The sequence below is a fragment of the Aspergillus ochraceoroseus genome, assembly GCF_002846915.1.
Source record: "Aspergillus ochraceoroseus IBT 24754 chromosome Unknown P175scaffold_8, whole genome shotgun sequence".
NCBI lineage: Eukaryota > Fungi > Ascomycota > Eurotiomycetes > Eurotiales > Aspergillaceae > Aspergillus > Aspergillus ochraceoroseus.
In genome coordinates this window covers 1,533,729-1,554,863 of record NW_024468483.1, presented here as the reverse complement: position 1 = coordinate 1,554,863, position 21,135 = coordinate 1,533,729, and the positions used below count along the sequence as shown (strand labels likewise).

At 42.2% G+C, this 21,135-nt stretch overlaps 6 protein-coding genes across 6 annotated transcripts; 4 read left to right on the top strand and 2 right to left on the bottom strand.

Moving 5' to 3' along the window:
- The first annotated feature begins 4,955 nt into the window (after window positions 1-4,955).
- Window positions 4,956-6,517, top strand: P175DRAFT_0504375 (succinate dehydrogenase assembly factor 2). The gene is made up of 2 exons (XM_040897851.1): window positions 4,956-5,754; window positions 5,863-6,517. The coding sequence occupies exons 1-2, from the start codon at window positions 5,409-5,411 to the stop codon at window positions 6,297-6,299; spliced, it is 783 nt and encodes a 260-aa protein (XP_040749847.1). The 5' UTR covers window positions 4,956-5,408; the 3' UTR covers window positions 6,300-6,517.
- Window positions 6,518-6,583: 66 nt separating this feature from the next.
- On the top strand, window positions 6,584-8,402 carry cpcB (40S ribosomal protein RACK1). The gene is made up of 4 exons (XM_040897850.1): window positions 6,584-6,794; window positions 6,962-7,088; window positions 7,263-7,580; window positions 7,829-8,402. The coding sequence occupies exons 1-4, from the start codon at window positions 6,715-6,717 to the stop codon at window positions 8,252-8,254; spliced, it is 951 nt and encodes a 316-aa protein (XP_040749846.1). The 5' UTR covers window positions 6,584-6,714; the 3' UTR covers window positions 8,255-8,402.
- A 348-nt stretch (window positions 8,403-8,750) lies between these two features.
- P175DRAFT_0504373 (TPR domain protein) lies at window positions 8,751-10,528 on the bottom strand. The gene has a single exon (XM_040897849.1). It carries the CDS (start codon window positions 10,429-10,431, stop codon window positions 8,923-8,925), a length of 1,509 nt encoding a protein of 502 aa, XP_040749845.1. The 5' UTR covers window positions 10,432-10,528; the 3' UTR covers window positions 8,751-8,922.
- A 32-nt stretch (window positions 10,529-10,560) lies between these two features.
- On the top strand, window positions 10,561-12,343 carry P175DRAFT_0370946 (SOS response-associated peptidase). The gene is made up of 4 exons (XM_040892943.1): window positions 10,561-10,763; window positions 10,822-11,347; window positions 11,428-12,103; window positions 12,169-12,343. Exons 1-3 carry the CDS (start codon window positions 10,737-10,739, stop codon window positions 12,066-12,068), a joined length of 1,194 nt encoding a protein of 397 aa, XP_040749844.1. The 5' UTR covers window positions 10,561-10,736; the 3' UTR covers window positions 12,069-12,103; window positions 12,169-12,343.
- P175DRAFT_0370861 (uncharacterized protein) lies at window positions 11,816-13,164 on the bottom strand. Its single transcript, XM_040892942.1, has 5 exons — window positions 13,031-13,164; window positions 12,579-12,973; window positions 12,446-12,525; window positions 12,358-12,388; window positions 11,816-12,301 (listed from the first exon to the last, which is right to left on the bottom strand). Exons 1-5 carry the CDS (start codon window positions 13,115-13,117, stop codon window positions 12,235-12,237), a joined length of 660 nt encoding a protein of 219 aa, XP_040749843.1. The 5' UTR covers window positions 13,118-13,164; the 3' UTR covers window positions 11,816-12,234.
- Window positions 13,165-13,638: 474 nt separating this feature from the next.
- On the top strand, window positions 13,639-21,089 carry P175DRAFT_0518813 (uncharacterized protein). Its single transcript, XM_040899074.1, has 6 exons — window positions 13,639-15,288; window positions 15,345-15,923; window positions 19,586-19,678; window positions 19,917-20,421; window positions 20,474-20,895; window positions 20,951-21,089. Exons 1-6 carry the CDS (start codon window positions 13,645-13,647, stop codon window positions 20,966-20,968), a joined length of 3,261 nt encoding a protein of 1,086 aa, XP_040749842.1. The 5' UTR covers window positions 13,639-13,644; the 3' UTR covers window positions 20,969-21,089.
- Window positions 21,090-21,135: the final 46 nt, after the last annotated feature.

Below are 21,135 nucleotides of genomic sequence, written 5' to 3'. Positions count from 1 at the left end.
AATTATTATAATTAAAAATCTATTTTCTATATTACCTATCTCTTCTATTACCTAATTATTCTAAGACTAGCCTAGCTTATTATATATAATCTAAAAATATATTTCTTTAATTAAATAGCTATATTTAATAGCTAATACTACTATAAATACTATAATATACCTCTTAAGCTTATAAGAGTAAGAGCCTTAATAAATATTCTCTAGAAAGATTAACCTAAGTAACTAAATTAATAAAAAGAACTACTAAAATTAAAATCCCCTATATCTATAGAAATATACTAAATATTATTAAAAGTACTAATTATATATACCTACTATCTAGTATAGAAACTATATTAAACCTTATTAGATAAAATTAATAAAGAACTAAAGTATAGAAATACTAGTTCTAAATTACTACTTATATTTTTCCTAAAATTATAAGATTTCTAAGATATATTTAATTCTTAAGAAGTAAAGAAGCTACTATTATACTAATTATATAACTATAATATTAAGATTTAAGAAGGAAAATAGCCTCTATTTAGTAAATTATATTTAATATTATAAATATAATTAATTATTCTAAAAAAATAACTAGAAGAGAATCTAAAAAAAGATTTTATATATTTTAGTTTATTTCTAGCTATTTTTCCTATCTTATTTATTAATAAGCCTGGAAGTAGCCTTTACCTATATATAGATTATTAAGGACTAAATATTATATTAGTTAAGGATTATTACTTATTATCCTTAATTAAAAAAATCTTAAATAACCTGCAGGAAATATAATACTTCTCTAAGATTAATCTAGTAGCTATTTTTAATAATATCTATATTAAGAAAGAGTTAGAATACCTAATTACTTTCTAAATCTATTTTAGACTATATAAGTCTCTAGTTATATTATTTAGCCTAACTAGTACCCTAGCTACCTTCTAATATTTTATAAATAATATCCTATAATAATATATAGATATATTTTATAATATATTTTTAGATAATATCCTAATCTATAGCTATATAAAAAAAAAATATACTAAATATCTAAAATAAATATTATAAATTCTAAGAGATAATAACCTATATATAAAGATATCTAAATATAAATTCTACTAGCTAGAAGTCAAGTTCCTAAGTATTATTATTAGAAGAGAAGATATTTATATAAACCTTAAGAAGATTAAGACTATAGTAAATTAGAAGCTACTTAAGATAGTTACTAATATTAAGAGTTTTATAAGATTTGCTAGATTTTATTAATACTTTATTAAAGGATTCTTGTAGATTTTTATACTTGTTATTATCTTAGAGAAGAAAAAAATCCTATTCTTATAAATTCTAACTTACTAGACTACTTTTAAAATATTAAAAGTAAAATTTATTAAGAAATTAATATTATAGTTCTTTAATTAAAATTAACTAGTTATTTTAGAAACTAATATCTTAAACTTTATATTTACTAGAGTATTATTATAATATAATAATAATAAAATTCTATACCTAGTAAGATTTTACTTAAAGAAAATAACTCTAATTAAGTATAATTATAAAATATATAATAAGGAGTTACTAGTAATTATCTATTATTTAAAAAAATAGACTCTAGAACTAGAAGAATACTAGTATCTAATTAAGATTATAATTAACTATAGAAATTTAAAATATTTTATAATAATTAAGATACTAAACTAATAACAAGCCTAATAATTTAAATTTCTGTCCTATTTTAACTTTATAATTAATTATTACCTGGGTAAGTATAGGGTAAAACTAGATAACTTAACTAGAAGGTTATAGGATCTTCCTAAGAAGGGGAATAAATACTTACTATACTAGAATTAAATAATACTAAAAAGAGAAAATTTAGTAAGTTTCTTACCTAAATATTTAAAGAAATTATAGAGCTAGTAAATACTATAATTAATCTAGCTCTAAATTACTATTAAAAGGAAGTTAGTATACTTCTAGCTACCTAAGCCTAAAGAAGAAGAGACTATCTAGCTCCCTAAATAACTAAAAGAATATCTAGATAGAGGTTATAAATAAGATCTAGCCTTTAATAATATTCTAGAAAGCCTAGAAAAGAGCTATAATTATTATTTATTAATTATATTATCTAAGTATACTTACTATTCTAGACTCCTATTTTACTATAATTAACTATATATTCCTAATATAAAAGAATTAAAGATAGAACTAATATATAAATATTATAAAAATATAGTTACTAGTTATTAAAGTAAATTAAAGATTTATAAATTATTATTATAATTATATTACTAGCCTAGAATATTATAATTTATAAAGTAATAAATTTATAATTATTATATTTATAAATAATCTATATCTTATTAAGATAAATATTAAAATATATTCTATTTCTTACTTATACTTAAGAGTCCCTAAAAAAATATATCTATTAATTTTATTATATATTTACTCTAAAACTTAGACTTTAATACTATTATAGTAATAATTAATTAATTAATAAAATTTTAATATTATATTTCTTATAATAGTACCTATAATATTAAGAGAGCTATTTATTTATTTTAAAACTATATTTAAAAATTTTATAAATTCCTTAAGTCTATTATATTTAATTAAGAATTCTAATTTATATTAATATTTTAGATATACTTAAATTATACCTTAAAGATAAGATTACTCTTATTTACTACTTATTATTCTAAGATTAATAAGTAAATTAAATATATAAATATTATTTTAGAATAATATTTATAAGTTTATATTAATTACTTATAAGATAATTAGACTAAATAATTACTTATAATAAAATTTACTATTAATAATACTAGTTCTAAGATTACTAGATACTCTCTATTCTTTACTTTATATAGTTTTAACTCTTATATAAGATTTAAACTTATCTTATCTAATTATTATTTATAAACTTATAATACCTATTAATTTGCTCTAATTATAAAGTAGATATAGAAATATTACTATATTACTATAATTACTACTTAAGCCTGCTATAAATACTATACTAACTAGAAATATTATCTTACTAGATATTATATTAAGGGCTAATTAGTCTAGTTAAATATTAAGAATATTATAACTTTATACTTTTAAAAAAAATTAAATTAGAAAAATCTAGGTCTCTTTCTTATTAGGAGGGTTATTAACCCTTATACTTATAAACTAGACCTACTTAAGAGTATAAAAATATATCTAGTATTTTATATTAAATTATTATATTTAACTACTAAAGACTTGCTATCTAGATAAGAGAAAATTAAATCTCTATATATTAAAATTAATAGTATTAAGGAATAAGAAGTTAAGGAAGTAGTTAACTTCTATTAGAACTATTATAGCTAAGGTAGCTATCTATATTTAAAGTATATTATTAAGTAGGTTAGATACCCTATTATTACTAAAGTTCCTACTAGCTACCTAGAGAATACTACTAAATATATTATTACCTATTATTACTACTATTTTAGAAAGCCTGGACCCTAAGAATACTTTACTAGAGCTTAGCTTAAGAGAGGGGATACTATTATAGTATAGCTATATACCTATTTAGTTAGATTCTGCCCTAACTATCTACCTCTACTCCTATATTTAAGCTATATTGCCCCTAATCCTGTTATAGCTCTTCAAGCTACATCCTTGTCCTAACCTAACCCCTACCTATTGTACCTGTACACAGATAGCCTGAATATACATCCTGCTGTTAACTACACCTACTGCCCGCCTGCCCTCTGTGACATTAGGGAGGCTAGGAATTCTTTATAAATAAGGATAGAGTAATACTTATATAATAATAATAGTAATTTTCTAGATTTTATAAGTAATTAATAAAGTTATAGTATTATAATAAAATTTTAAAGTATATTAATATTTCTTAAAATTCTTAATTAATAGCTTATTTTAGAATTATAAATAAAATATTTTTATTTATATTTTTTTTTAATATAAGATATTAAAATTTAGTAAAAAAAATACTAAACTTATAATAAATTTATTAAAGATAAAATAAATTAATATAAGTATTAATTTTTAAATTTAGATTTCTAAAAGTTTTCTCTAAGATTTCTAAAATCTTAATATAATTATTTAATTTATAGATTCTATTTTAAATATATAATAAGATTTAAGTATATAAGATTTTTTTAAAGTAATTAATTATATAAGCTATTTTACTATTTAAGATTAGGAAATAATTAAGATTTATAATTATTTTTTAATAAATTTAAAAAGTAAAGTATCTTAAATTATTTTATTAATTATTAAATTTATTAGGGTTAGGAAGTTATTTAAAGGTTTAGGTAGTAAGAATAAGTATAATAAGAATAATAATAGTAATAAAAAAGATAGTAATATTAGTATTTTTTTTAGAAGAAAATAATAATTAAAAAAATATATTATTTTAAGTAAGTACTTTAAATAGCTCTTATTAAGTTTTTTTAACTTATATCTTCTAGTACTTAATTATATTATCTTTTTATTAAATATAATTAAGAAGGTTAATAATAATAAAATATAAAATAAATAATTTATAAAGTTTTTCTATAATAATAATAGAAAATTAATATATTTTAATAATATATTATCTTAATTTATTAGAGATATTATATAGGAAGGTTTCTATACTTTTAAATAATATAGGTAATAAGGCAGGTATAATAGTAATAATTAACTTCTAGTAAAGAGGAGCTATATAATATTAGGGGGTAGAGTTAGATTTAGATATTTATTAACTAAGAGTTAACTAGATAGAATAGTAGAATAATAGGTACCAGGTAATAAATAGGATATAGCTTGAAGAGCTATAACAAGATTAAGAATAATATAGCTTAAATACAGGGATAAGGGTGGACAGTCAAGGCAGAATCTAACTAGATAGGTACTACGGCTTCGCGCCGTGACATAGTGTAGGCTAACCTCATCATGGGTAGAATCTCTACCCATGCTGAGAGTTAATCCATTCCAGGGTTCTACTCACGCGGAGTTTTTTTCTACCCACGCCGAGCTGTAAGCCCGTGATCACTGACTGTAAGGCTAGTATATTATAATTAATAAGTAAAGGCAGTTAAGGCCCCCCCTATATTAGTACCTACGGCTGTCATCCTAGCGAAGAGACACACAACTATCTCAAGAATTTAACCATCATGTCTTTACCATTGAACTACCCCCTGGATTACCTAATATCCGACATGACTTGATCACTGAGCCTGAGCCCGTGCTGACATTTACTTACTGAGCCTGGGCCTGAGTGCCCTCATAAAAGCAGCGGCAGCCGAGATAGGAAAGCCCCACCCGCCAGACATTATCCGGTCTATATATACGCATATTTCGTTCACCTAAACTTCATACCTCATTACAAACCCGTCCCTTCCTTTCCTCAAAAGACCGCCAATTGATACTCAAATTTCCCTTTTGGAAAATTCACAATGGCTGCCCCCAGACTTATCCACCGCTTAGTGTGGCAATCCACATCCCCAGCTTCCTTCGCGACAAGATTCGCAACTCGTTCATTCGGCAGCTCGGCAGTTCGCTCAAAAGACAACAACCATAATGGCCGAGCTCCGTCTGCATCTCCCGAGATTCTGAACTCGGCTGATCCGAATTACAAGCCCGCATACCCGGGTCGCGTTGAGCATTTCACGGGAGGCAGACAGGAACCTGGAGCGCAGAAACCGGAGCTGGGAGTCGGAGAAATGGAGGGAATTACATTTAAGGTCGAGCCACTTCGACGAAGGGGCGAGGATGCGGTGACCATGCGCGCTCGGTTATTATGTTAGTGATTACGAAGCGTCCCGAAGCGTCCGGCTATACGTTATGTTATATACGCGATAGATGTTATGTGCTTCTTTGGGGTTCATGGTGCTAACCGGTTTGATATAGACCAGAGCCGCAAGCGTGGAATCTTGGAATCTGACCTCCTGCTTTCTACCTTTGCTGACGTCTATCTGGCGGATATGAGCAAGGAGCAGCTGCAGGAGTACGACCTGTTCCTCGATGAAAACGACTGGGATATCTACTACTGGGCTACCCAGGATCCCCCGGAGGAAGGGGACTCTGCGTCTGCAGTTGATAAGGATACTCCCACGGAGACGTGGCAGCGTACGGGGGCTAAGAGCGGGGAGTGGTCACAGACAATTGGTGCCTTCAAGGCTGCGTACCGTCCCGTGCCTTCTCGATGGGCGGACTCAGATGTTCTGAGTCTCCTGAGACAGCATGTCCGGGACAACAGTGCCACTGGCTTCCACGCAGCAAAAAACAGGAGGACGGGTGGGCCTGGCTTGAACCGGATGCCGAATATTCAGATCTTCGAGTCCTGAATACTTTGATTCCAGCTCGCTCTTGTATGATTGGGCTCTGTACAACATTGTGGTCTGTAGCGACGGTTGACTATGGATGTATATATAGGAAAATTGTAGACCTTGGCCTGAGTTAGAGTAACCGCTTTTCATTCTTTTTATGCATGTTATGTTGTTTTGCGCTCTTTAATTCAGCAATAGCGGAACCAGGTTGCGACACGTGACTCGCTTAGCTTTAGGGTTTGCGGCCCACACAACAAGCGGCTGCGGTAAGCTCGTTACGTTAGGGCTTCCCGTAGGCGTGGCTCTCTTGCTCCTCCATCCCAACGCTGTGATTTTATCTCCAGCGCAGAGTCTACGACAATTGCTCCGCCCGCGTTCATCCTCCTCTCTCCTCTCGCGGCCCCCTTCCATCGTCACCTCCCAGACTCCGATCATGGCTGAGCAGCTGGTCCTTCGCGGCACCCTTGAGGGTCACAATGGCTGGGTTACTTGCCTGGCTACCTCTCTGGAGAAGTAAGGGCACCACCACCGATGATTTGCACATGGATGAGATATATATATGAGTATACACATGTACCCTATGCATGTCTATGGTCGTATATATATTGAAGACATGTTTTTGTACTGGCTGAATGTGGATAATTGGTTTCTGACTTGATATCTTTTTCTCTCGACTTTAGCCCCAACATGCTGCTCTCTGGCAGTCGCGACAAGACTCTGATCATCTGGAACCTTACCCGCGATGAGCAGGCCTACGGCTACCCCAAGCGCAGCCTTGAGGGCCACTCTCACATCGTTTCGGACTGTGTATGCATACGATACCCCTCCCCCTTCGAGATCCCGAATCCCCGGAACATGAATTTGAGCGGGGGCTTGGTGAAAAAAAAAAGAAAAAAAAAGAAAAAAAAAGAAAAAACACCAAGACAGAAAATTTCAAGGAAGATGTTGGCTGACAGATGGGGGTGTTTTTTTTGTATATAGGTTATCTCTTCCGACGGTGCCTACGCTCTGTCTTCTTCTTGGGATAAGTCTCTCCGTCTGTGGGAGCTCTCCTCCGGCCAGACCACCCGTACTTTCGTTGGCCACACCAACGATGTTCTCTCCGTCTCTTTCTCCGCCGACAACCGCCAGATTGTTTCCGGATCTCGTGACCGCACCATCAAGCTGTGGAACACCCTCGGAGACTGCAAGTTCACCATCACCGACAAGGGCCACACCGAGTGGGTGTCCTGCGTGCGCTTCAGCCCCAACCCCCAGAACCCTGTCATTGTCTCTGCCGGTTGGGACAAGCTTGTCAAGGTAAGCCATCACCATTTTCTTGTTCAAATTATGGGTCAACCCCGTCCAAATGATGTTTGCATATTCTACGTATTTGCTACTTCAGAGCCGTTTACGGCTATGAGACAAACAATCACCCAATGCCTGATGGACCAACAAAATATTTGTTTTGTTTTGTTTTGCTACAATTCTTGTGTTATCGGATATTATATCCATACATTACCAGGAAAGACAAAAAGCCAAAACTAACTTGCTCCCCCCCTCACTAGGTTTGGGAACTCGCTTCCTGCCGCCTCCAGACCGACCACATCGGTCACACTGGCTACATCAACACCGTTACCATCTCTCCCGATGGATCCCTCTGCGCTTCCGGTGGCAAGGACGGTGTCACCATGCTCTGGGATCTCAACGAGTCCAAGCACCTCTACTCCCTCCACGCCGGCGACGAGATCCACGCTCTCGTCTTCTCCCCTAACCGCTACTGGCTCTGCGCTGCCACCAGCAGCAGCATCACCATCTTCGATCTGGAGAAGAAGAGCAAGGTTGATGAGCTCAAGCCCGAGTACATTGAGAAGGGCAAGAAGAGCCGTGAGCCCGAGTGCGTCAGCTTGGCCTGGTCTGCTGACGGCCAGACTCTGTTCGCCGGTTACACTGACAACAAGATCCGCGCCTGGGGTGTTATGTCGAGGGCGTAGATGGGAAATGAAAAGGCAATTAAAAAGTCGGTCGGCAACGCGAGTCCAGTCGAGTCGAGTTGAGTTTTGAGTTTGGCAGAGGAGAGACAAAAGATAAACCCAACTCTGTTTGATAAATTATTTTTTTATCTGTTTCCCCCCCCCCCCCCAAAAAAAGAACTAGGGCAGGCATTGGTTGGGATGTATGAGCCATGAGCAATGAAACACCCTCGGGTTTTTTTTCCCCCTCCGGACCTAGGGTTTTTCTTCTGACATGTCGAGCTTACTTGATTCTCCATAAAATCTGAAGATCTCTGGGATCTTGTGACGGATGGCATGCGATGTTCTAATACCATATAAAAAAACTTAAAATTCTCCTTTTTCTTAAAGATACGTACGTACGCTCGGGCAGAGCTGGAGTGCTCTACCTAGGTCTAATTTGCTTCACCTACGTCAGGACAAAAGTAAATATCTTTGCAAAAACCAGTTTACCTAGGTCCAACGCATACTGATGCATGTGGATTTGGGGAAGATGCGTTATTCGTTATTCGACGCTTATTTTACAACTGGCCACCGTCCACGCTATTTCTAGATATATAGTATAGTATATATATATATTGTACACAAAGCGGGTATTGATTGAATAAATCTGACACAGAGAGGTTGCAAGAAAACACACAACCTTAGGTCTATTCGCGCTTCTTCCTCTTCTCTGCCACATTCTCAATCCCCTTTTTCGAAAGCATAATCCCCGTCATATAGTCCACTTTCGTGGACAAGTCATGCGCTTTCTTGTACCAATCCTCAGCCTCATCCAGCCGATCCTCTCGCAAGGAAAGGTTGCCCAGGTTAGAACATGCAGCGGCACAACACTCAATACAAAGCTGGTCATTCTCCCAATCTGGGACTGCGGCAGCAACTTCGAGAGTCTTCATCGCCCACTTTCTGGAATTGGCAAAGCCCGCGTGATCGGTGATCTTTGGGTTCAGCCGCACGGCTTTCAGCGCCTCGCTACCTACGGCCGTGGAGACCCCGTTCAGGACCTCGACTTGCCTAGAGGACGGCGGATTGCCCTCCTCTATCCGGAGCAGGTCCAGCGAACGAAGGTACAGAGGCAGCGAGAGTTCCGGCATATCATCCACAATGTAATTGTGTGCCAGCTCGGTCAGCGCAACGGCAACTTCCACTCGAGTTAGCCAGGGACTGCCGTCCTCGAGCCCACCGGAAACGGGAAGCCCTAAGTCTTTGCGGCGCTGCAGCTCCTTGAGGGCTGTTTCGACAGCGGCAATCTGGGCAGCGTGGGCCCTTTTCCCGTCCGCGAGCAAAGGGTTACCGAAGAGCTCGGCCAGCTTCAGCTGAATGCCCACGACCTTCTTAATGGCCTTATCCCGCTGGATCTCCTCGTATTCATCCAGCTCTTTCATTTTCCGGTAGGTGTCCAAGACCTGGGGGTCGTTGATTTCCAGCTTGTCGGCGGAGGCACCCGGTGCATTGGCGTTTCCTTCCATGGCAGCGTATTTTGCCTTCTCCGCTTGTCGTTGCGCAGACTGCTTTTGAGATGAGTCAATCCAAGCCAGGGTCTCATCCCTGGTGCGCTCCAGCACCTCGATCGCTGGCTTGTACAGTCCCGCCATCTCTAGCATATGGGCCGTCTCCAGCTTAATCCCGAGCACCTCGTCGGAAAACGGATGCATGCCTATTTCCAAGGCCGTATGGAGCGCTTCCCGGTACGCCTTCAGCGCCTTGGCAGGATTCAGTTTCACATCTGTGTAGTAGACTGCTGAGCGGAGCGACTTCTCAACAGGCGGTGGGAAGTTGTGGAATTGCGGCCCGGACTGGGTTACTTCGAGGTAGCCCACGTAGGCGAGGATGCCTGCAGCTCCGACGGCTACTGCGATAGCAAAGGGCAGGACAAGGGGGTTGTTGCGCCAGATTCCCTTGGATGCGCTGCGGAGGTTGAGTTTCGTTCGTCGTGCGTAGGAAAGGGATCGGGTTTGGACAGTGGCGGCGTGAAGGCCCGGGGAGGTAAGGGGTAATGGCGAGCATTGTTGGGGAGTTTTGAATTTTGGTAGTTGGCGGTTTAGTCGTGGTTGAGTTGCGATTGATATTGGTCGTGAGAAGAGGGTGGTGGTGGTGGTGTTTCGGGGGTTGTGAACGAAGGCGTAGCCAGCGCGGCGTGACGCTACTGCCTTGAACATTATTAATATGTGAGGCGAGATATTGTTATTATTGATATTGGCGATTTCATAGGAAACACTCGTTCCTTCGGGGCAAAGGAAGGGGAGCCGCTTGATATCGCGAATGTTGAGAAAATTTGGTGTTGCCGCTTTACGGAAGTGATGACATGGACTTGACGTCCAAGGCAACAAACAAGCAGCGTGCAGCCTTTTGTCTTGGTTGATCTCTGCTTCCTTTTCCCCTCACAAATGCATCTAATTTCCATCTATTTACATTACTTTCGGTTTCTTGACATAACCTTCAAATCCTGCAGCATCTACCTGTCATGTGCGGACGCTATGCCTTGGGCGTGGTATGTACTGTATACTTGCACGACCAGTTAAACAACTACTCTACTCACCCTTCTCTAGCGAATGACGTTCATTCGAAACCGTCTTCAGGAGCAAGGCATGGATGTTGATGAACCTTCTGATAATGATGATGATGATGATGATGATATCCGCGAAACCTACAACTTTGCTCCTGGAAACATCGGGGCCGTTTATCGCGCTGATGTTCCCGACTACGGCGGAGCACCACATCAAAAGGCAACAGGTTCCGATGCTGAAAAAGAACCTGCCGGGACAGGCCATGGACCGACAACGCATTACAAACTTCAAGGCATGAAGTGGGGCCTGGTGCCATTCTGGACGAAGCGCCAGCCGGATTATGGCAGCCTCATGCGGACCATCAATTGCCGGGACGATTCTCTCAGAGACGACCGGGGGATGTGGACGTCGATGAAGCGGAAGAAGCGCTGCGTTGTTGTCTGCCAGGGTTTCTATGAGTGGCTGAAAACAGGCCCAGGAGGCAAAGAGAAGATCCCTCATTTTATTCGGCGCAAAGATGGTGATTTGATGTATTTGGCTGGCTTGTGGGACTGTGTTACCTATGAAGGTATGGAAAGTTCTTGCGTTTTATTGTCAGATTGGTTGCAATCTAGATAATGGGCTAAACTTAACGGCATGATCATGAAGGATCCGAGGAAAAGCTTTATACATATACGGTCATTACGACATCTGCCACTCCGTCGCTGAATTGGCTTCACGACCGGATGCCTGTTATTCTGGATCCGAATAGCGAAGCCTTGAGAACCTGGTTAGATCCTAAACGGTCTACTTGGTCGAAAGAACTCCAGTCAATTCTTAAACCTTATGATGGTGAACTGGAATCCTACCAGGTGCCAAAGGAGGTTGGAAAGGTTGGGAATAACTCACCGGACTTTATAGTTCCGCTTAAGAGCAAGGGAAACAAGAGCAATATTGCAAATTTCTTTGCAGACGCAAAGAAGAAGGCTGGGCCAGGTGCTGGCCCTGAGCACCTCAAGAGCATAGGCGAACACGGCGCGAAACCGGTTTCTGGCACCAAACGAGGGCATCCCGACATTTCAGAGGAAGCCGCAGATGACGAGGACATTGAAAAACAGAAGACAGAGAGTAGTACACTGGTGTCTCCACCGAAGAAGCGCGCTGCTACACAAAGCCCTACGCTAAACCGGCATACTCCAAATCAAAAGCAAATGCGCAGCGCAACACACAACCAGAAACCCTCAAAGAAGGTGGACGCAAAGAAGCCGAGTAGCGGAGCACAGCGAATAACGACCTTTTTCTCTAAATAATGCCACAGTACTTCATGATGTCACGCTATTATGAGGTAAATTCTCTCGAGGAGCTGGGATTTCTGGAAATTAATATTGTTAGCTGACCCGCAGCTTGTAGTGGGCGAATAATCCACCTCACTTAGGTATAATACAATTTGAACTATTGTACAAGTACGACGCGGCTTTATTTTGTCTCCTGTTCTTGCAGCTTCTGCACCAGCTTTTCTCTCAGAAACGGGCTTAGGCCGAGTCTGTGTGCCTAATTAGCTTAACAGATGAGGGTTGATGGGTACTGTAGGTCACTTACATTCCATCCCGGGTCAAAATCCGATAAGTACCTAGCCAAGTAGTTAGCAAAAACTCAAGAATCTTCACAGTTTAGACGAGATTCATACCACTTGGCTGATAGTTTCCGTTTCCACCTGCAAAGCTTCCATCGCCCTCAACTTCTAAACTTCCAAAAATGTCTTCCGGCCTGTGCAACATTAGCGCTGTCCCTTCTCCCCCACGAGGATAAAAGCTTCCTACCATGCAATTCGACCGTACTCCGGTGGCCGCCTTCCATCTGAAATATGAATCCAGCCACCTCTTCCAGCTGATCCAGCGCCGCCTTGACCGCTTGCTCCACTGGAATCCACTTCACCACGGCGTCGTCGAGGATGTGAGCCCGTCAACAATACACCTCCAGCGGCCAGGTTCGCCCCGGACGTGGACGCCATCACCTGAGCCTGGGAAATCGCATCGGGGTCTTCGTGCGCATACTTCGAGACAACCTCTTGTAAAATTCCCAGGAACTTGGGATTCTCGCGGAAGGATTCGGGAGTAGGAGGTAGCTTTGATGTCAACCCAATAGATAGATCGGGGTTTGTTGGCTCGGAAGGCAGCAGCGATAATACGTGGCTTCCATTGCTTGGAAACGCATACTAGAACGAATGGTGTAAATAGGAAATGTCTAGCTCGAGCTCTCCAATTTTGCTTACAATATGAGGATGTCCGTCCAATGTTGATACGGACCGAGTTTGGGTCCATCTGGGGACATGGCGGTAGAATTGCCTTAGACCCAACATGCTGAGGGACTTAGAATAGAATGTCGCAGTTGAATAGGTTATCTGAAAGAAATTCCAAGTCAATCATCCCTGATATCAAAATAATTTGGGAACGCCATGAGATGGATTATGACGAAGACACACAAACATGACAAACTCATGTGACCGCGCGGCCTCTATTTCGCCCTCGTCGAACGCTGGCGTTCCTGCAGACCTTTATAAGACTGTTCCATTACTGACTATCAATTGGCTGGTTTATGTCTTCATTTGTTTATGTTCTTAGTTGACACTGTTGTGCTTTCAGAAGCATAGCTAGCCTTGCAATTGTGCGACTTGCTCGGGTGTTTACAGCCCCCCGCACTCTCTCCGACAAAGAGATGAGCTTCGCAAAGCTGCATACTTGAGGTCCCTCTTTATGTTCTCTTGAAATCCGGATTCTTTTCATTGTTATCTGCGTAATACCCTGGTTTTCTTCGAGTGCTTGTAAATGCTCTCTATCCTGCGCCGAATATACTCCTACATAAAAGCCTAACGCAACGCAGATTATCATGGCAACCCCGTCGTCCAAGCACAACCCAGGGGCCACTCCCACCTATTTGACTTCTTCACCCCGTCCTTCAGGTGGAAATGTTCATCGCCCAATATCGCATAAATCGCCGTCTACAAGGACTCCCTCGGCTTCTGGGCACGGTCATCCCCACCAGCCGGCTTCCTCTACCCATCAGTATGCTACGCCTCTTGCAGTGGCTATGGAGAACGACAACCCGATATCATTTAGCTCACCCTCTGCATTAATCGCTCTTGGTGCTTACGGGGGAATCAGCCCATCCCCCGCGGTACATGATGGATTGGTTGCGGCAGGCATGAACGAGGGTGATATTCACGCCTTGGGAATGCAAGGGTTGAAGCTGGGCAATGCGCGAGATAATGATGAGGAGCGAAGGAGACACATTGAGGAGGTAGTTCAACTTTTAAGGACCCGGGTTGCTGGAAGAGGCGTGTGCAGAGACGGAGTGGAGCGATTGGGCCAGCTTGAGGGATTCGAGTCGATCTGGCAAGAAGACAACCTTAGCATCGCCGGCAATTTTGTTGACCTTGAGATTGAGTTTCATCGCGGCCAGAACGTGGTCAAGGATGTTAGCTTAAAATATGCAACCCCGGAAGTCACCGACGGAGAGCGTCGCGACGGAACAGCCGTTCTGAAACGGGACCTAATACAGACACCGGAGGAAGGGGAACGAGGTACTTGGAAGACTTTGGCTGGGTTCCACGAAAACCTACAGTGGCTTGCTCGACATGACCGGCTTAGCCAAGAAGTGAACTGCTTCGAGGCAATTGAAGGCCTTTACGAGAGTTTGAAAAAGATATGGGACAATGAGGGCTCCCATCGCAATTTTTCCTGGGAGTTCGGACATCTCTGTAGCGGTTGGGTTGGTCGTCCACGCCTTCACAAAGATGGCCAGATTGGGCTGGGACTAGACTACTGGGTGCCTCGAGCTCAGGTTTTGGACGCAAAGCAGAGAAAGTCTGCCGATGACATGGTGATTGATCAACCATCTGCACGCAATTCCGACGACGAATCAGGTCACCTAGACTGCAAATGGAGTATTGCAGTCGAGTGTGAAGAGGGATACCCATCGCTTCGTGTCTCCAAGGACTGGGTTGGAACAGAAGTGTTCACGGCGGTAAATAATACTACAAATGCGTCATCATCAAGTGAAGCAATGGGTTTAGATGCCATGGTGGTTAATTGGGCAGATCCACCAGCGACAGTCACTCAAAATTCTGATAGCATGGCTCTTGACTCGGGGATGCTAGATTCATCTTCGCCAAATCGGCGATTTGTTGCCCGCATGGATCCCCCACTTGACCTACCCTTGTTGGCAGCTTCGGATATATACCGACATCTGGGCACACAAATGCCACAAGATTTCAAGATGCTAACCTATGATGGGCTTTTGGCGCCGGAATGGACCCCTCTGTCGGCTGCCGGATCAATGGGACTTGGACCACAGGAGGCGTCTTTGGTCAACCGAAGGAGAAGCAGAATATCAGTGCAATCAATGGATGACCAAGGCAAACCTTGCACCAAGCAACATAGCTACACATTTCAGCCTTTTGAATCTGCTGCAGGCCGGACGATACGAGATATTCCATTCTCCCACCCGCGGCAGCTTGCAGACATTTTACCGGTAAAACCCGTCGCCTTTTCGCCTTTATCCGAACCATACTGACTTTATGCTTTAAGATTCTGCGCCAATACGCCTTCCTAGCGAATATGATCCGGAGCATATTTCCCCCTGCATCGAAGCGCGATAATAGCAGGTATGCTGGAGAGGATACCACCGATAATGGGAATATCACAATTCTGAGCAACGAGAACCCTAGCGAGAAAAGACTGAATTTATTACTCCGGGGGGTTGATAAGACAGAGAGCCTTGTCAAAGGGAAAGGAAAGCATTCTTTCAAAACTGAAGATGAAGGTCTGCAGGGCAGTTTCACTGCAAATGATGAGCTTAAAGTAGACGTGACGTTGCGAACACAACTCGGGCAAGCCCCTATTATTATGCTGCTTTTTACTCCTGATCCCCGCGCATCAGGACTGGGAGAAGTGGCAGAGGAGCTCGCATTTAGTAAAGTTTCGATCAGCTTCGAAGTTGGTTTGAATGGGCGCATCTCAGTGGTCGACATGACGGGATTAGTGGATGACGATGCTCCAGCAACCGATGAGCAGAAAACTGAGACCCATGAGCTTCGAAGCGCAATCGCCAGGGTCCTGGATATTTCCCAGGACATTGGAACGTTAGTGGAATGGGTAGTCAGATGGGTACAGCGGCGAAAGAGCCGCGGGTGAGGGATGTATGGGGTAGGAGACACGGCGCTTGGGATTGGCTGGTTACACCCTTGCAGACCTGCGCCGGAGTGGAGGGAATCAGCTTCGTCCGCCTGTCGGTTGCTAGCCGGCCAGAAACGGTCCCTTCCGGCGTCTCCCGTGCTTTAAAGCCAACGGTGTCTGATGATAAGATACGCTGTTTGAAATCCGTGGGGACCTGATGGTCAGTCTTCAAGCTCTCGATAGCACGTTCCAAACCCCAAGGTCGACTAGTGTAGTCGTCAGCCAGTACCTGCATGAAGGTTAAGCTGACACGGGTTTGCTAGTCTACTAGAGGTCTTGAGGTTGGAAGGTTCGACACGGTTAAAACGGAGTAAGCTGCAGCAAGGGGTGACGATATTTTTTTACATGTCTGTTCTGCATGGCTCTTCTCCTGTTTCTGACTTTCTCTCCCTGACGACTCTGGGAGGAATTCTGGAGGACTGGGAAACCCCAGCCAGGGAGGCGGGATCCTGGAAAGGAGCACGATCTCTGGATCTGATAAGGCGAGACCAGGTTTGCAGAGAAGCTGCGGGTCCATTGAACTCTAGTTGTCATCATGATTTGAAGGTTAAGAGGATGGGGTAGTACAGCCTAATACGCCTAATTTGCAGATCTGCATGGGGGTAAATGAAGGAGAGGAAACCCTATCGTGGCGGCGTATAGCTGGGCAACAAACCAGAAGACAATCAAATCAATAATGAGGGATAAAAATGCCAGGAAGTAACTTAATAACCTAATCGGAATGTTGTGACAGCAGACAGCATGCAAGGAGGCCAAGTAAGCCTTGATATTAGTCAAAAAAACGCTCTTTTCATTAGTCATTGGCATGTTATGTGCCTGTTAGGGTAACATCCATAAAAACAATATACCTAAAAGAATATATAGTTACTACTTATCTATGTAGTTTGTATGAGATGTTACTGCGGAGTGGCGTTTAACAGAGGAGTCTTAAATTGAAACAACATACTAGGTAATAATAATATGTGAGGATCAACTGCGCGAATTACTGTCCCTGTCCAGTTGCCTTATGATTATTGGAATCTAAAATATGCCTGGGTACGTTGCGGTACTTACCCAGGAGTGGTTTCCTACCTAATTGATTTGAACAATTTGCCGCGGGTAAAAAAAAAAAAAAAAAAAAAAAAAAAGGCCTTTAATACGAGATGAAAATTTGCAACAATTTGCGAAAATCCAAGTCAGAATAAGAATCGAACTCCAACGTTAGTACTATGTACTGTTCGTCGAGAGGGTCAGTCGGCAGCTCTTGCCTTTCAACTCCTCTATCTACTCTTACGGAGTACAGATTCATGCCCAAGAATAATAATAACAGACGCTTCGTGATGATTTTTGCTAAATACGGAGTACTACCACTAAATTTAAACTCCAATTATAGTAATTCATTCCAGGATAAAAGACAAACCGCTGTATCCTGATTCGGCCCGGGTCCAGTCAGCGCGGTTTGTCATGAACATGGGCGGCAGACCAATCAAAGGACTCTGATAAGCAATCTATCAGAAGACGGAAGGATGATAGATAATAAATCCAATTTATTTTTTCTGTAACGGTTATTCGGGGGGCGTGAAACACCTGTAAAAAACAAAAACAACAGGTATACCATACCGTCCCTCGTAGTTTAGTGCCTAAATGGATGAACTGTCAATGGGGCAAGGGAATGCTACCTACCTACTTTCGTGATATCGCAGAGGAGGTTATGGCGTTATTCTCTTATTTAGGATTCAAGGAGATATTGCGACGATACGTTCTTAAATGACCTATGAAATACATATTCCGTACACAAAAAGGTAAGTAATATTCCTGCATCGCCCGAGTCAGTCCATCCTTTATGCGTCAAACTCTCGTAGTCCATGGATCGGGTGAAATCAGATCGACAGCAGTAGAAGTAAGTTTATACTCGCCTACGGAGTAGGATTGCCACAATGCGGGATCCAGTGCGCATCAAGTATTAATCATCCATTATCCAAGAGATATTACGGAGTAGGAGTAGTAGGAATATTGGGTAGTACTGGGTAGTAGTTACTCCCTAGATAGTCGTTGGTAACTGCGTGGTTGGTACTGGTTGGTATCACGTTGGACAGTCCGGTCTCGGGGCTCATTTTCTTTCGAGAATCTTGCCACGCCCCACCATCGGAGAGTGTTCCGATTCTTCTTCTTCTTCTTCTTCTGTAACTTGGTAACAACCTTACCCTTACCTTACACGGATTTTTGTTTCGATGGAATTGTGTGTTGAAAAAAAAAAAAAAAAAAAAAAAAAGGCACTCCTCCAAGATAAGAATTTCCCAGGCTAAAAGCGGTTGGAACATGATAGAATTTTAAATGTAAAGGGAACGCAATATTAATGTGAATCCATCGGCAGGCGCGCTCTGTTCCACCCACGCGACGATGGCGGGGTTGAGGGGCACGATAAGAACTACTACCGGTAAATATTGCTATCAGGGTAGAAACTTGAGATCCGCGGGAAATAATATGAAGTCGGACGGGATACTCCAAAGAACATACTAGATACATGATATGATGCAAGGAATGTAATCCTCGACCATCTAGACCACTACCTATCTAGTAATACGGACGTAGATGCCTAAGGTTGGTCCTGCAGCTGATATGCATAGCACCAGTCACCCACTGCCAATGGGTTGATAATATATTTTTTGCAACTCCTTCATGTCATATCGGATTGTGAAGTAGAGATAAAACACAGGAAGATCAAATCTGCAGTGACTGGATTGGATGACCTTCACGTGGGGGGGTGATATCTGGGGAAATCAACATTGAATGAGATTCCAGGATCTATCAAGGTGATATTTATTTATGTTCCGTGGCGTCCCCGGGTCTTATGCCTAGATGTTACACCTCATATAATTGTATGAAGAAAGGGAAACCAGGAAAAAGAACCTGCCCCGGAGAACTTAAATTCAGAATAATGCTAGAGAACAATAAACATAGGTAAATATAAGACCCATCAAGTAAAGTTAAAGAAAGCGAAAAAGTACAGGAAGCAGCTGCACCGCCCCGAGGTTTATGCGGTAATTTTCAAAAAACCTTTACCGATTGTAGAAATTTGCCTCCTCCTGCTTTCCCCCCCCCTTCCGTCCTCCCCCTCCAAAAAAAAGAAGCCAGGGAATTTAAAAAGATAATCATTCCCCCCTCCCCCACCCACAGATCCAACTGGTGACTCGCATCTCATCCCGCTCCATTTCACTTCCTTCCTTCCTTCCTTCCTCTCCCTATTAAAATCTCCATTTCGTCCTCCTTTCGCTCTTGCAATCAATCAATCAGTCCTTCGATTGTATTGTATTGTCTTGTGTGTTGCATTTTCGTCGATCTTTCATCTCGACTTCATCCGAGACTGAAGTCGTTTTCCAGAAAAGAAATCTATTTCTTGACCCCTCCACATATCCATCACAATGGTAGGCTTCTTATTTCCCGTCATGCCATCACGTACTGCCATCTCTCGAAAGGATAGGAATTGACTGCTAACTTCCATTTTTCTACTTGCCTCCAGGCTGAATCCTCTACCATCATCTCCAACACGGAGAACGTGCGTCACACTGGTCGATCTGGCACGAAACAACCCCCCTCTAACTGACTTCCTACAGCTCATGAAGTACATGACCCTCGACCAGCGAGGTCAGGTTATGGCTGAGTACATCTGGATTGACTCCACCGGTGGCACTCGCAGCAAGACCAAGGTATGCCAATTTTTATTTGCTACAGTTATCACACCCCTACGCATCTTTTGTGGTGGCAGTCTCGTGAGAATTTTGTTTCTCGTTATTCCCCAATGACAGCGGGGCAAAGATCAAATATACTTGCAGCATGATAAGCGGCGCATGGCCTGCATTCTTCTGCATGTCGCTGTGCCTGCATCTATTCGCTACACGTGATCATGTTTCCTTGTCCAGTCAGTGACTCATCTTTCTCGATTAGACTCTCTCCAAGCCCGTCACTTCCGTAGATGAGCTCCCCGAATGGAACTTCGATGGTTCTTCCACCGGCCAGGCTCCTGGTGACAACTCCGATGTCTACCTTCGCCCCATTGCCATCTTCCCCGACCCCTTCCGCCGTGGTGACAACATCCTCGTTCTCTGCGAGACCTGGGATTCCGATGGCACCCCCAACAAGTTCAACTACCGCCACGAGTGCAACCGCCTGATGGAGACCCATGCTAAGGAGGAGTTCTGGTTCGGTCTGGAGCAGGAATACACTCTCCTTGGCGCTGACGGCTGGCCATATGGCTGGCCCAAGGGTGGTTTCCCTGGTGCTCAGGGTCCTTACTACTGTGGTGTCGGTACCGGCAAGGTCTACTGCCGTGACATCGTCGAGGCTCACTACCGCGCCTGCTTGTTCTCTGGCATCAAGATCTCTGGTATCAACGCCGAGGTCATGCCTTCCCAGTGGGAGTACCAGGTTGGCCCTTGCAACGGTATTGAGAGTAAGTTTTGTCGGTTCTTCCGAGAAGAAAAGTCGATGCTAACGATTGGCAGTGGGTGACCACCTTTGGCTGTCCCGCTTCCTCCTCCACCGTGTTGCTGAGGAATTCGGTGTCAAGATTTCCTTCGACCCCAAGCCCATCAAGGGCGACTGGAACGGAGCTGGTCTCCATAGCAACGTCTCCACTGCTTCCACTCGTGCTGAGGGTGGCATGAAGGCCATTGAGGCCGCCATGAAGAAGCTCGAGGCCCGCCACGCCGAGCACATTGCTGTCTACGGCGAGGGCAACGAGGAGCGTCTCACTGGCCGTCACGAGACCGGTTCCATTGACAAGTTCTCGTACGGCGTTGCTGACCGTGGTGGCTCCATCCGTATTCCCCGCCAGGTCGCCAAGGACGGCAAGGGTTACTTCGAGGACCGCCGCCCCGCTTCCAACGCCTGCCCTTACCAGATCACCGGTATCATTGTGGAGACTGTAAGTTGCCTAAACTGACCTGGAATAAAAAACGATGTGAAGCTAACTGAAATAGCTCTGCGGCGGTGTCTAAATATGTGAAAATTTGTATTAGCGCTTGTATACCCTCCGGCGTCAACTGGGGTAGTAGAACAAGAGAGCAGCTTGGCAGCGAGGAGCAATATAGATTTCTTTTGTTCTTTTCCTTCGTATTGTATTGGAACTCTCCCTTGAGATGCCACAGCTCGCCTTTACGTTCAT